The sequence below is a fragment of the Pteronotus mesoamericanus genome, unplaced genomic scaffold (genome assembly GCF_021234165.1).
Source record: "Pteronotus mesoamericanus isolate MK-2021 breed Mesoamerican mustached bat unplaced genomic scaffold, CSHL_Meso_final contig_230, whole genome shotgun sequence".
NCBI classification, from domain to species: domain Eukaryota; kingdom Metazoa; phylum Chordata; class Mammalia; order Chiroptera; family Mormoopidae; genus Pteronotus; species Pteronotus mesoamericanus.
Genome location: NW_026555096.1, coordinates 602,262 through 618,729, shown reverse-complemented (window position 1 = coordinate 618,729; position 16,468 = coordinate 602,262). Strand labels below are relative to the sequence as shown.

The 16,468-nt window shown below is 38.7% G+C and overlaps 1 protein-coding gene across 1 annotated transcript in view; it reads left to right on the top strand.

Annotated features, from left to right (window-relative positions):
- The window catches only part of CUNH10orf53 (chromosome unknown C10orf53 homolog), a 28,150-nt gene extending 12,139 nt beyond the window's left edge, over positions 1-16,011 (top strand). Inside the window, exons 2-3 of the mRNA XM_054572331.1 lie at positions 15,167-15,286; positions 15,947-16,011. Of these exons, the coding sequence (XP_054428306.1) occupies positions 15,167-15,286; positions 15,947-16,011 (185 nt within the window). The remainder of the gene's footprint in view (positions 1-15,166; positions 15,287-15,946) is intronic.
- The last annotated feature ends 457 nt before the right edge of the window (positions 16,012-16,468 follow it).

Sequence of the window (16,468 nt, the reverse complement as noted above, 5' to 3'; positions counted from 1 at the left end):
GTGTCTATACTCAGGCCCAAATCATCTTGTAATTATGGAATTCCCAGCTGATTGATTTACTATTTCTTTCTTACATTTCACTCTTTACCATATAAGTTGTATTTTAGTATGTTCCTATACTATTTCTTCAATTCATGTTGCTGTCAGTTTGATCAATAGTTTGAGGTTTTTACCTAACAGTTCTTTAGATATTTTGCTGGTATGTGAGACTCACATTGCAGAGACAACAGGAGGGTATGCCTGCTGGTGGGCGAGCTACCTTTCAGCCCCTTATAACAGTTCTGACTCCTTCTCTTTCTATTAATGTTGCATTTAGCCTTAAAAGAGTCAACTTAGTTCATTCACACTTTCAAGTAAAATATTTAGTTTCTTTGTCATTATTAAACATGATTTTTTTTTACACCAAAGACATGCTAAGGACAAACATCACAAAACCATGCACTTAGATAAATGATAAAAAAAAATAGTTGATTTATCTCCAAATACCAATTCTAAAATCAAGGTCTTCAAGCTTTTGACCATACACATGGATCCCCAAATTCTAGGATACATTATTCTACATCATTATTTTTATAGTTTGACAAAAACTAAAACACATACTCTTAAATAACAGCATATCAATATCATTGAAATTTATTACTGCGTCCGCCAATGGTGTTGGTGACAATTCAGCACCAAGAGGAATCCCCAGTTTTGGGTGTGGTAAAAAAAGAAAACGTTATTTAGTGCAAAACAGCTCAACTGTGATACAGTATGGCTGTGAAGACAGCACTGTTCTGGGTTGCCCTGAGGCCAGGCTCCTCTTGGGTAGACAGCTCTACTCTGCTTTTCGCTGCTCTGCTCTGCTGCATGTTGGCCTTCTCTGCCCTGTGCTGGCCTGCTTCACTTTGCTTTGGAAATCCCTTCTTAGTAGGTATCTTCTGAGGGTCCACAATTTGCAATGTTTAGCTTTCTCCATAATTACTTGAAAATTCATAGCATTAATAAAACTTGCTAATTATGAAATCTTACCATTTGCAGCAACACAGATGGATCTATGCTAGGTGAAATAAGTCAGACAAAAACAAAGTTGTCTTTTTCTTTATTCAGCATTCCTTTGTTTGTCACCTTTTACTATCCTCCAAAGTTCTGAGAAAGTTGGTTCTGGCAATTTTGGAGTTCGTTTGGAGTTTTTTTCCATGTTTCTGTGGGTAAATGGGAATTTGGATCTGCCCACTCCACCATTTTGCTGACACTTTTTAATGGTTTCTTACTCCAGCCACAATCAACATGCTTGTATAGCATTCAATTAGATCATTTACACACCAAGAATTACATTAAAGCAGAATGTATAAATGAATATTTTTGTTATAGTGTACTAACATACAATTTACAAGTATTAAGGAAGAAAGATTTCTCATTTATTTTTACACAAATCCTGTTGACTTTGCTGGTCACCTCTTCCTGGTCAACTGTTTCCTGCTTGCATTCTTGGCATTGTTGCCAGAGAAATGGCATGAGCAAAGACTAAAGACAAGGTTCTGAAGTCCAATTGATCTAGATTTATATTGGTGTCCACCTTTTAATAGCTGTGTGACCAAAGTCAAGATTAAGTTATTTTTCCTCTTTGAGCCTCCATTTACTTATTGGTAAAATGGGACAAAATCCCTACTTCAACTGATATAAAATTCCAAAGAGAAAATACATGTAGAATTATGAACACCATACCTGCACATAGTAAGGGCCCAGTGAGCATTGGTTCTTATTGTTCTAGGAGAGGAGAGTCACTAGGAAGGGGAGGAGAGAGTAGTTTGAGACATGTGGGCAAGCAGCAAGCAATTGGTTCTACCTGGAGTAAGGTATGCAAGAAGAGAGTCAGGCCATTTTACCCTTGGCAAAACAGATCCAGAAAACATTCTTGAGCTAAAGAATCATGGGATCAAGGATATGCTTTAAGAGGCCAATTCTGAAGAAAGAGTTTTGGGGAGGAGAAGTGGGAGGAAATGAATTACTAAGAAATATTAAGAGGTTAGAAATTACATTCTGATGGATTTCGGTCAAGATGGCAGCATAGGTAAACACAGGTCTCCTCCTTGCACAACCACATCAAAATTACAACTAAACTATAGAAAAACCATCATTCATAACTATCAGCAATTGATCTGGATGGAAGTCCTAGGCCTAGAGAATTAAAGAAGAAACCACATCAAGACTGGTAAGAGGAGTGGAGACCCTGAACAGGCTCATCCCCCACCCCTATATGGCAGTTAAAAATGAAAGGGTCCCAGGCCCACACCAGGTTCCTCAGCTCAGGGTTCCAGTGCCAGGAAGATAAGTCTCCATAACTTCTGACTGTGGAAACCATCAGGGATTGAGGCTCTGAAGGACAGAAACTGCTGGAATCCTGGACAGTTCCTCTTAAAGGGCCCACACAGCCTCACTCCTTCTGAATCCCAGTCCAGGGTCAGCAGATTGAAAGGCATCAGAGATATTTGGGAGGAAATAAATTGTGTAGCATCAGTGCAAGAGCTGGGGGTGGTGGCTTTCTCCCAGACAGAAATTCTGGCAGAGGCCACTCCCCCTACAGCGCCAGCAGGTGGGCGCCATTTCTGAGACTCTGACAATCTACCTCACAATATTTGCCCCACCCAACTTTCAGGCATACCCAAGCTGTTTTCAGTGGCTTTTACATATGAATGGCTTGCCTCGGACCATGCTTCAGATTTTCTGATTCTCTCAAACAAGCAGCATCTGGCTTTAGCAAGCCCCATACTTCTTACTAAGTTGCCCCATGTCCAGCACTAGCAGGATTTAGGTTGTGTTTACAGCTTGGCCTCTCCTGGGAATCACCAAGCCCAGCACAAGTAGCAGCCATCTGCAGATCACTTTGCAACTAGTGCTGTGTGACACCAGACAGAGCATGAACAGTGGCTGACCTTGGGTGAGCCAACAGCAATCAAGGATCAACTATAAGAGGAGGGTGTACTCAGCCCACATGAAGGGCACACCTCAAGTAACTAGCTTGGGTGATAGGGGAAGCTGTGCCACTGGATCCTATAGGACACCTACTACATTAGGCCACTCTACCAAGCCTGGGAAACATAGTAGTTCTACTTCATATATAAAACCAAACACAGAGAAGATTCCAAAATAAGAAGACAAATAAATATGGCCCAAATAAAAAAACAGAACAAAACTCCAGAAAAAGAACTAAACAAAAACACTGGTTATAAGGATGCTCAGAGAACTTAGTGATGATCTCAACAGCATAAAAAAGATCCAGTCAAAAACAAAGGACACATTAATTGAAATAAAGAACAACCTATAGGAATCAACAGTAGAGTGAACGAATCTGAGAATCACATCAGTGATTTGGAATATCAGGAAGCAAAAAACACCCAATAAGAACAGCAAGAAGAAAAAAGAATCCAAGAAAAATGAGGATAATGTAAGGAGAATCTGGGATAACTTCAGATGTACCAACATTCGCATCATAGGGGTGCCAGAAGAAGAGAAAGAGCAAGAAATTGGAAACCTATATGAAAAAATAATGAAAGAAAACTTCCCTAACTTGGTGAAAGAAATAGACATACAAGTCCAGGAAGCACAGAGAATCCCAAGCAAGATGGATGCAAAGAGGCCCACTCCAAGATACATCATAATTAAAATGCCAAAGCTTAAATACAAAGGATCTTCAAAGCAGTTAGTTACCTATAGGGAGCACCCATAAGACTGTCAACTGATTTCTCAAAAGAAACTTTGCAGCCTAGAAGTGAATGGCGAGGAATATTCAAAGTGAACAAAAGCAATGACCAACAAACAAGCTTACTCTACCCAGCAAAGTTATCATTCATCATCAGACAGGTAAATAGTTTCCCAGACAAGAATAAACTAAAGGAGTTCATCATCACCAAACTAGTATTATATGAAATGTTAAGGGGTCTTTTTTAAGAAGAAGATCAAACATATGAACAGAAAAATGGCTATAAATACACATCTATCAACAACTGAATTTAAAAAACAAACAGACAAGCAAAATAGGAACAGAATCATAGATACAGCTAAGATTTTGATGGTTGCCAGATGGGGGTGGTGGGGAGGTAAGTGAAAAAGGTGAAAGGGTTAAGAAGTACAAATTAGTAGTTACAGAATAGTTATTGGGATGTAAAGTACAGCATAAGGAATAAAGTAGCCAAAGAACACATGCAGGATCCATGGACATGGGCAACGGTGTGGGGATTGCCCGAGAGAGTGGGGGCAGGGCTGGGTAGAGGGTAAAAAAGCAGAAAAATTTGGGACAAATATAACAGCATAAACAATAAAACAACAGCAACAAAAAAGAAATTACATTCTGGATTTCAGGAGAAAGATAAAGGCAGATTTGAGTTAGAAATAGTTATAACTTCAAATGGTATCTATGTGTTGATGATCCCAAATGTATGTCTCCAATAAGGACTTCTTATTGTCACTAGGATATTTAGTAGGTATTTTAGAGTGATATATCCAAAATTTCCAGACTAGCCTCCTAATACTCACCCCCACACCAACCCCTCCTGCATTCTTTCCATCTCAGGCCATAGCAATTCCATTCTTTCAAGCTGAAAACTTTGCAGGCATCTTTCTCTCCTCTCTTTTTCTCACATTCTCCATTTAGTCAAGCAAAACATCTTATTTATTCTATCTTCAAAGCATACAGACAGAATCCAACCACTTGTTATTCTTTCAACCGCCACTCTCCAAGCCACCATCATCTCCTGCCTGGATCAAGACCTTGGCCTCTTAGTTAGCTCCCTGTGACCACTCTTGTCTCCCAAAATCTGTTCTCAGCACAAAAGCCAGGTGATGGCATTTAAAATGAGTCAGACCATGGTCTGAGAATATTCTGGTGACTCCCAGATCACTTAAAGTGGAAACCAAATGCCTAACGTGACCAAAGGCCTAAAGACTCCTAGTTACCTCCCTGACCTCATTTCCTCTCATCACCACTCCTCTCACTCCCTCTGCTCTAGCCACGCTGGCCTCCTCATGGACTCTTGAACACTCTTACTGCCCTGGCACCTCCTGGCTATGCAGTTGCTTCACCTGGAATGCTGTTTTTCCAGATTCCTGTGTGGTCTTCACTCTTCACTCTCTCTCAGCCTTTGGGTTTTTCTGAAAATTCACTTTCATGGACAGGTCTTCCTTGAGCATCCCTATTGGAAATAAAAACACTCCCCATGCCTCCCTCTTCTTTATCTCCCTTTTATCCTCTTTCAGGCCTTCTTAGTGCTCACAAGTATCTAACATAACATGTATTTCACCTATCTACCTTGCTATTCTTTCCTACTGAGATGTATGTTTCAAGGGAGCAGGGATTCTTCTTTTTTTTAATTTTTATTTAATTTTGTATTGGTTTTCAGTGTATATCTTAGTGGTTAGACAATCATATAATTTAAATGATGTCCCCTTGGTATTTCCAGTACCACAACTGGAACCATACATAGTTATCACAATATTATTGACTATATTTCTTATGCTTTACTTACTTCCCCATGCTTATTTTGTAACTACCAATGTGTGCTTCCTACTCCCTTCACTTCTTTCACCCAGTGCCCCAAAACCTCCAACCCTCTGGCAGCCATCAATATTTTCTCTGAATCTGTGAGTCTGTTTCAATTTTTTATTCATTTATTTGGTTCTTTAGATTCCACATTAAGTGAAATTGTATAGTATTTGCCTTTCTCTGGCTGACTTATTTCATTGAGCATAATACCCTCTATGTCTATCCACAATGTCACAAATAGATTTCATTATTTGTTATGGCTTATTAATATTCCACTGTAGAAATATACTACTATCTACTGATAGGCACTTTGCTTGCTTCCATAGCTTGGCTATTGTAAATAACATTGCAATGAGCATAGGAGTGCATACAGTCTTTTGAATTAGTGTTTTGGGTTTCTTCAGATGTATTCCCAGAAGTGGAATCACTGGGTCAAAAGGTAGTTCCAGCAAGGACTCATGGACAAAGCCAAAGTGGGGAAGGACTGAGGGAGGGAGAGGGGGCAGGGGGGCAGGGGAAAGTGGCTGGGGGAAGGTAGAGACAAATGTATTTGAAAAAATAAATTAATTAATTTTTTTAAAAAAGGTAGTTCCATTTTTAACTTTTTGAGGAAACTTCATACTGTTGTCCATAGTGGCCGTACCACTCTGCAGTCCCACCAACAGGGCACTAGAGTTCCCCGTTCTCCACATCCTTGACAACTCTTGTCATTTGTGGATTTATAGATGATAGCCATTCTGATGGTTGTGAGGTGATACCTCCTTGTGGTTTTAATTAGCATTTCTCTGGTGATTGGTGATGTTGAGCACCTTTTTATGTCTATTGGCCATCTCTATATCCTCTTTGGAGAAGTGTCTATTCAAATCCTCTGCCCATTTTTTAATTGGATTGCTTGGGTTTTTGGTTTTGGTTTTGGGGTTTTTTTTGGTGTTTAGTAGTATGAGCTCTTTATAAATTTTGGATATTAACCCTTTATCTGATGTATCATTGGTGAATATGTTCTCCTATTCAGTGGCTTATCTCTTGATTTTTTTTGATGGCTTCCCTTGCTATGTAAAAACTTCATAGTTTGATATGCCATTTATTTATTTTTTTCTTTTGTTTTCCTTGCCTAAGAAGATATAACAGAACAAAAATTGCTATGAGGAATGTATTAGGTTTTACTGACTAAGTTTTATTCTAGGATTTTCATGTTTTTGAGTCTTACATTGTTGAAGTCTTTAATCCATTTTGAATTATTCATGTGTGTGGTATAAGAAAGTTGTCTAGCTCTATTGTCTAGTTTTATTTTTTGCAAGTATCTGTCCAATTTTCCCAACACTATTCATTGAATAGACTACCTTTACTCCATTGTATGTTCTTGCCTTCTTTGTCAAATATTAACTGGCCATATAGACATGGGTCTATTTGTGGGCTCTCTATTCTGTTCTATTGATTTACATGTCTGTTTTTATGCCAGTACCATATTGTTTTGATTACTATGGCCTTGTCGTATAGTTTTACATCAGGTAGTGTGATACTCTCAACTTTATTCTTTTTCAATATTGCTGAGGCTATTTGTGGGTTTTGTGGTTCCACAAAAATTTTTGGATCATTTGTTCCAGTTTTGCAAAATATACCATTGGTATTTACAGAGATTGATTGCTTTAAGTAATGTAGACATTTTAATGATATCACTTCTTTCTATCCATAGAACATGGTATAAGCTTCCATTTGTTTATATATTATTTTATTTCTTCAGTGCTTTGTAATTTTCCAAGTACAGTGTTGGGAAACGCCCCATCTGTTTCAGGGACTGTAGCCCTGCCAGCAGCCGAGAGAGCTTCAAGGCTGGAAATAATCAAAGAGGCCTTGGGAAAACAGGCAACTGAGGAGATGAAACCTGTTCCCCTGGCAAGGGCCCAGCCCCTGCCCCCCTCGCATCACCCTGCTTGGCCCTGTGATGGTCAGTGATCCATGCTGGGTAAGTTCTCTCAAGAGGAGGGACAACCTAAGCCAGATGTTGGCCAGTATGGCAGCAGACAAGGACTTGGGGGACACGGAGAAAGAGCAAAAAGGATCATGCCCCTCAGCTCGGCTTGGACAAGGCCAGAGTCTTCATTCTATCTGAAAGAGGTCTCTTTATCTCTTGGTGGCTCTGCCCCACCCGCCTGGCTCAGGCTTGAAACAATACTAAAGTATAGCCCTAAACTGGATCGGGCGGTTCCCCGGGACAATCAGGCCTAGAAGTAAGTTCGTCTAAGCATGCTTTGTTCTTCCCAGTAAAGCGATGATAACTGGCTCAGACTGAGAAGATGATTTACATTATTCATCTGAGGCAGATCTCTTGTGATCCTTCAATTGTTTCTGTCTGTTTTCTGTAAACATAGCCTTTTGACATTGACTGATGAGCTTTGCTGTATACCCCTGTGCATATGGTTCTCAATAAAAGCCTTCGGACACAGGGGTTCAGGGCCTTCTCTCCTCTAGAGGGAAGAGCCATGTCCCCTCTCCTGGGAAACAGAGAAGTGTTTATGATGACTCGTGTTTATTCCCCTCATCTGTGACCACCCTGGGATGGGCTCTGAGGGATTCAAAGCCCCGTTCCCTCCTCAGCAGGCCCCCAGATAGTAACCCTCAGATCCTGGAGTGCCGAGTGAGGATTGCCATCCCCTGTTGTTTCCTGGACCAGGGATGAGTGGCAACCCACGGAAATCCCCCACGCACCACATGGCAGTACAGGCAGTTTACACGCTTGGTTAAATTTAAACTATTTATTTTCTTTTGGTGCAATTGTAAATGAGATTGTTTTCTTTTTTAATTTTTATTTAATCTTTATTGTATTTTTTCCATTACCATTTAGTCCCCTTATAAGTTCTTTCCCCCAGCAATCACCACACTCTTGTCCATGTCCATAGATCCTTTTTCCTTTTTGCTCAATCCCTCCACCCCTTAACACCACCCCCAATAGCTGTCATCCTGCTCTCCATCTATGATTTTTTTTCTTAGTTTCCTTTTCTGATACTTCATTATTGGTATATAATGCAACTGATGTCTGAATATTAATTTTGTATCCTCCTCCTTTACTGAATTTATTTATTAGCTCTACTAGTTATTTGGTGGAGTTCTTATGGTTCTCTATATACTGTGTCATGTCATCTATAAATAATGACAGCTTTATTTATTCCTTTCCAATTTGGATGCCTTGTATTTCTTTCTCTTGTCTGACTGCTGTGGATAGAACTTCCAGTACTATGTTGAATAAGAGTGATGAAAGCAGACATTCCTGTCTTTTTCCTAATGTTAAGGGAACTGCTTTTAGTTTTTCCTCTGAGTATAATGTTAGCTGTGAGTCTGTCATACATGGCATTTATTATGTTGGGGTATGTTCCCTCTATTCCCACTTTGCTAAAAGTTTTTATCATAAATTGGTGTTGGATTTTATCAAATGCTATTTCTGCTTCTATTTATATGATCATGTGATTTTTATCTTTTCTTTTGTTTATGTGGTATATCATGTTAATTGATTTGCAAATACTGTACAAACCATGCGTCCCAGGAATAAATCCCACTTGATCATAGTGTATGATCTTCTTAATATATTGCTGGATTTCATTTCTAATATTTTGATGAGGATTTTTGCATCTATGTTTAGCAGGGATGTTGGCTTACAATTTTCTTTTTTGGTAGTGCTTTTGTGTGGTTTTGGAATTAGGATAATGCTGGTCTTGTAAAATGAGTTTAGGAGTCTTCCTTCTCTTGAATTTTTTGGAATAGTTTGAGAAGGATGGGCGTTAGTTCTTATTTGAATGTCTGATAAAATTCACCTGTGAAACTATCCAAGCTAGGACTTTGTTTGCTGGGAGCTTTTTTTTTTTTATTACCATTTTGATTTCATTAATTGCAATCAGTTTGCTCAGATTTTATTATTCTTCTTGATTCAGTATGGGAAGATTGTATGGGATAGCAATTTATCTATTTCATCCAGGTTGTCCTATTTATTGGCATATAATTTTTTGTAATATGTTCTTACAATCTTTGCATTTCTCTGGTGTCAGCTGTTACTTCTCTTTTTTCATTTCTGATTTTATTTACTTGATTCCTCTCCTTTTTTCCTTGATGAATGTGGTTAAATGTTTATCAATCTTATTTATCTTTCAAAGAACTAGATCTTTGTTTCAGTGAATTTTTGTACTTTTTTTTAAGACTTTATTTTTGCTCCAATCTTAATTATTCCTTTTCTACTACTCACTTTGGGCTTTGTATGTTTTTCTTTTTCTCGTTCCTTAAGATTAGATTGTTTATTTGAGATTTTTCTCATTTCTTGAGATAGGCCTGTAATGCTATGAATTGCCCTCTTAGGGTTGCTTCCACTGTGTCCTATAGATTTTGGGTTGTTGTATTCTCAATTTCATTTGTTTTAAAATATCTTTTGATTTATTTCTTGATCTCATTGGTAACTCATTCATTGTTTAGCATGTTACTTAGCCTCCATGTGTTTGTGTGTTTTTCAATTTTTTCTTGTAATTGATTTCCAGTTTCTTACCATTAGGATCAAAGAAGATGTTTGATGTGTCAATCCTCTTAAATTTACTGAGACTTGTTTTGTGTGCTAATATGTGGTCTATCCTCAAAAATGTTCCAAGTGCATTTGAAAAGAATGTATATTCTGCTGCTTTGGGATGAAGTGTTCTGAAGATATCACTTAAGTCCATTGATCTGCTATGTCATTTAAGGCTGCTGTTTCCTTGTTGATTTCTTGCCTGGAATATCTCTCCATTAATGTCAGTAGTGTATTAAAATCACCTACTATGATTGTATTACTATCGATCTTTAAGAGAGTAAGGATTCTTCTCTATTTTGTTCTCTGCTGTGTCTGGAACTGTGCCTGGCATATCTTAAGGATCAATAAATATTTATTAAAATGGACCTATATTAAGCCAAATGCTAGAACCACAGGAGGTGAGATTGCAGAGAAAGCAAGAAAAACAGAAGCAGGCAGATAGCAGGACATTGGCAATAGTCCCTCAGAGGGGTGCAGAGGTAGGAGAGAACCTGAAGGTGCAGGAAGCAAATGATGTAAGAATTTCAATAAGAAAATAGGCACCAAGCTGTTAAGTAGGGACTATCTCTAGAAAAAGACGAATTCATTGTTGATGAAGGACCTAGGAAAAAAGAGTTCTCAAAGGCTTATGATGGGAGGATGAACTGGCACAGTAACTTTAAAGGGCAACTTGGCAGTGTCTTAAAGTTTAATTATATGCTGTAGAATCCAGTTATGCCATTTCTTAATTTCTCTCTCTCTCTCTCTCTCTCTCTCTCTCTCACACACACACACACACACACACACACACATACACAGACTTGCACAAGTACATGGAGGCATGCTCTCCCTCTACATTTATTGGTGACACTGAAAAATTGGAAACAACCAGAAAAGAAAATGGCTGAATAAATAGCAGGAATCTGTCACATGAAATGCAATGCAGCAGAGTTATATACATTGGTAGGACTGGATTACCATGACATGGTGTTAAGGAATAAAGTAGGTCCTGAATTTTATGTATACTGTGATCCCACTTACACTGAAAAAGACAAAGGTAAGGGAGGGGGAAGAATTATGGATGATTTAAAATTTTTGGTTCATTTCTATAATTTTAAAGGGCTTTAAAAAAACATTGGTCTACAATACATTTATTATCTGATAAAATTTTAGAGTAAAAGTGCTTTAAATCAATAAAGGAGATGGGTCAGAGCATCCATCTCCTGAGGCATAAGGGAGAACTGGGTGAGCCCTTGAGTGTGCTGGTGGTTCTTCACCTCTGAGCACACAGGTTCAGGAAAAGATAGGCTGCAGGCTGCAAGTTAAGGAGGTAAAGGAGTGGATAGAGGAAGCAAAGAACATAGGCAAGTCTTGCCACAGTAGGAGAGGAGAGGAATATTTTGAGAAGATCAAGGGGAGAATTATCATGGTTGAAGGAATCTTGAGTAATCAGCAGGTGGTTGATTTTTAAAGTTAGCCTTGTATATTCTTGAATGATAATTCATATTATACTGGAAGCCAACATTTATTGAGGGCTGGTGACAATGCCTTAGTGTTAAGAGAAGCAAAGGAGGGAATATCTGCTCCAGCCTCCCTGTCCTAGACTCCCCTTCCACTGTAGACCCAAAACTATCATCACACCAAGCATGTTGTGGTATATTTTCAGATGTACTTCATCTGTAAAATCTGCATCTGAATTCTGTGGGGGTTTTTAAAAATCATAGATCTTTATCATTTCCTGAAGACCTGTTGGTTTTGGAAATATGTTTAATCTTTCCTGAACTTATTATGCCTTATGCAATCTAAACATTTTGGGGTTTTTTTTTTTCATTACCCATGAATTATAATAGCTCAGCAAAAAATATCTCTACTATGGCCTCAGTACTGATTAAAATGAACTAACTAATGCTTAACAAAAAGTTCTAAGTAATTCCCCTGGCTATGTTGCTTCTGGCCTGCTGTAAATTAAGTCTGCCAAATGACCCACCAAAGGGAACCTGATCCATTAGAATAGAGTCTGTCTTATTTAGTTAGGGTGCTCTGTTTGACAGCTTCCCATCCCTAACTGTGCATTAGCTACACACATTAATTAATGGTCACCACCATTGCATCTGTGCAAAGCAGAAAACGGGGAAGTGCTTGCTTGCCTGTCTGCTTTGACTTCCTAACCAGCAGAGTTTAAATCATTCACAGATGGTGCACAATTCTCCTAGCACTAAGAAGAGGGAGGTTTTTCCCTGTCTCTTCAGTTTAGCCAGATCCTACTTGAAAAATGAGGTGCCACTTCAAAGAAGCAGGGATTCTGTGGGTGGCCTTACAGCTTCTGGTTGATTTATGCTGGAGTTTAGCCACTGCCTTTGCAAAGACTTTGTTGCACAGAGTATATTTATCTGACCTTTCTTTGAAGAGACAATCCTATGGCAGCTCATAGGAACAAATGGGTCCTCCATGTAGAGAAGTTGGCATTTGGATGAGCTACAGGAATTCTGGTTTTTCTTTGAGTTTGATCCCTTAAGCCTGCATTGGTCACCCTACTGCTGGGCTCAACACATCCTCAACTGTTGAGAAGGGATGGGTGTCCTGAGGGTGATATACAATCTAGATTTTGAGGTGGCTTATCACTTTAATAAGAATCGGACTTAGGTCACTCAGGATTGAAAAGTGTCATTGGAGGTGCCCAATGATGTTATGAGCTTGTTTATTTAATGAGCTTTATTAACACCAGGCACCTAGGGGGTTAAGTGAGTGTTGTGGTCAGTGAGGGAGACACATGCCCATAAAGGCCCCGAGAGCCCATGTTTTGTGACCATATAGAAGGCAAAATGAAGAGTTACTTGTTCCCTTAAGAGTATTTCATCCTGTTGGGTTTCAATGGCTCAGACATACCCCCATTATTCAGCACCTCCACTTCCATAGGGTGGGTTGAATATTTGATGGATCAAATTCAGTTTCTTAGGTACACATTGCCATGAGAGAGTGCTGCTGTTCTCATAAAACAAACCCCAAACTCACGTGCTACATGAGGTTTGGTCAGATGGGGCCCTGAAGGAAAGGGTCAGGGCAGCTGCAGCATGCACGCCTTCCTAGAGTCTTCTCCTACAGAGCCCTGTTTTGCTTACACTGCATATACTGTGACCAGCTCCAGACAGCACCTGCACCCTCCTCTCCAGAAAACCCAGGCCTTAGCACCAAAACCCTAGAGGTGGGGTGTAAAGGGAGAGTGGAGAAGCTGTTTTAGACATGATTTTCCCCCATCATATTGAACTACATTTCCCAGGAACATCTTCAGACAAGGAAAACCAAGGTCATAGAAGCTGAATTGCCTCCTTTCTACCCACTTGGAGCTTTTCCCTCTCCAGCTACACTTCCCCTTTTTTGAAAGGGTGCTGTTTGGAGACTGAATGGTCCCTAGAAATCTCTGCCTGTCGAGATTTATGCTTCCTAGATGAACCACTGGCCATTCCAAACTGAGTGGTCTGCTTCATTTAAACAAGTAATCGTTCCAAGCTGAGTGCTTTCCTTCAAAGATGTCTAAGAACAAGATATTCAAATAGGATTCAACATAAATTTGCCAAAGAAAAAGACGTCAATGTTCTGTAGAGACTGGCATTAGCTAAAGTAAAGTCAATTAGGGCCACCACTGGGTGCCCAAGGAGTGCTATCTTGTTAATGGAGATCCTTGCTGAGTTACTTTCTGAAGTTCCTTTCCAGAAGTGAAATTAAAATCATGCAATTAAAATGTTCACAGTTGGGGCTTGATGTTCTTAAACTGATTGAAAGATGAAGTGGACACACCAACACTTTGAAAAAGCAATTGTCTCCATAATTAAATGCAATTAACTGACAACTGTTTGCTTTTCTCCACATAAGACTGATTGAAATGCTAAGATGTTAAAAAAAAACCAAACAAAAAAAAACATGTCCCTGTCTGATTTCTCTTTCCATCCTAACCAAAATTTTCACCAATACATGAAAACTGCCAAGGGAGGTGATTTAGCACATCAGCTCTAACACCAATGTTAGAGGTGAACCCATCAAGAAATTTTGAGAGAAACAAATTGAAAAAAAACAGAGCTCCAGTCTGCTCAATGCAAATCATTTCTCCTAAGCCCATATACTCTTGCATTTCTCCAATAGAGAATAAACCTAAAAATTTTTCTGTAGCTGATCTTTAAGAAAGGAACCATTGAATGTGATAACCAAAATGCAGATTCCAAAGGTGAGAATAAAAGTTTAGTTCATTATCTTCTTTAAAAACACTTTTTTTCTAATTATTATATAAAAATCTTAAAAAATGATAAAACAATAAAGAGAAAAACTTTCTCATAATTTCACCACAGAGAGATAATCACTAGGTTATTTTCCTATTACATATACATATTTTAATTAATATTGAATATATATTTTATCTGTAGTCTGATTTGCTTATATTACATATATTTTCTTGCTATTAAAAATTCATAAACACTTTTTGAAATATCCAAATAAAATCTCATCATATGGAGTGACCACTATTTACTTGATCATCCTCTTATTATTGGGCATGTAAGTTATTCACAGTATTTTGCTATTATAAAATAACAGAATGAAATATTTTATTGCAAAAAAAATGCCTATATTTCTGATTTTTTTCCTTAGGAAGCTTTCTTATAAGTTCAATTTCCTGGGCCAGATATTAGGATAATTTTTTAATTCTACTTTTTTGAGGTTTTTAAGAGTTCTTTCATGCACTGTCAAATTGCCCTTCAGAAAGGTGACCAATTTATATTTTCATCAGCAGGGTAAGAAGTAACCTAAAATTTCACAAGTTCCCTACAACATTGAATATTGTCTCTACAAGAAAAACTCAAAATTCTCCCTAGAGAAAGCTCATATTTTCATAGATCATAAGGGTCTGGAGAAAATTGCAACCAATCTTAAAATGTTAGGTCTCTGGCTATGTTTCTCAGCAAAGGTGAGGGCACTCTGAGGCCAGCATCAGGTGGGTGCCCAGCAGGGCAATTGAATTACCATCATAAACAACTGGAGAGCAGTCCAGCTGCTGTCATCCATGAGAACATCTGCATAACGTGTTAATATAGAGTCTGCCTCCTGTCACTCACATCCCTTTCTATCTTTTCTAGCTGTGCTGGCTGAAGATGGACATAAGGTCACTCTAGAGAAGATAGAAGACTGGAATGTGGTAGAACTCAAGGTGAATGAAGAAGTTGTCTTCCAATGCAACATTAAAGACTTGGAATTTGGTAAGTCCTTCTTTCCAGGATTTTGCTTTCTCTCAAGTGTCCTCAGATTCTAGTTGAAGTGCTCAGTGTGTCATACCATATTCCAATTGGGAATCTTTCTGAGTCTTACATTCTTACTTAAAGCATTGTGGCATGTGAATGGGCACATCCTAAACCACATGCAGTAAAGTACTTGATGCCCTAGGCTTCTTCCCAGAACACTGGGAATAGACAAGGGACAAAAAGAAAGTGAAGTTTGAGCTCTAGACTTCAAACAATATGATAGAAATTTAGGGATGATAGGTTTTGGGGGCTTTGCATTTTAATAATGTGTTTTATTATTGGCTGCCTTCAAAATAGTTTTTGTTTCATTTGATTATCCCATCTATCTTCATAAGACAGAGTTGGTATGCCATTAGTATACATGGTGTCATCTGCAACATTTTAAGGATTTCTTTGCCCTGGTGAGCTGCTGACCTAGCAGACTGTCATTGGACATACCTCACTCTGCTCAGAAGTAAAGCTTTCACAATCCACTAATAACTCTATTAAAGGCTAGTTAGCCATTAGCACGCTTGTGTACTTTGAAAACACTCTCTATATGGAAGCCATATGTGTGTCTTATTTGGCATTAAATTGTATATAAAGCTGGCCACAAGAAAATTTTATTTATTTCCCTAGGAGGTGATGGTAAATTAGACCCTCTGTGCCAACAGGCCAGGGTAGCTGTGCTAAATGCCTACTGATCTCCTCGTTGGAACAGGCATCTCAAGTCTAAAGAACAGCAACTCCCTTCATGGTTCAGTGATGCAAACGAAGCAGCCATGGATGCCAGGTTCCACAGACAGAACAAGGCAATACCAGTCTGCTCTTCAGCCAAGACAGGATAGGACTTTTCACCCAACTGCAAGAAAACAGGGCCCACAAAAACAATACAACCACACCATTTGCAGCACCTTTCAATCTAAACCCCATAGAGAGACCCCTTTAATATCAGGCACATGTTGAGCTGAAGAAAATAATAAAGTGCAACCTAATAACAAAGCTCCATCTCTTATTAATAACACATAGCTGTCAGAAGCATCTGAGATTCTATTCTATAGTTAGCAAAGAGCTAGGAACAGGTAAAATTGAAGATGGGCAGGAGGGGGTGGGTGGAAGGAAAAATAGTGGACTTTGAAAATCTGAACCAAAGTTAATGTC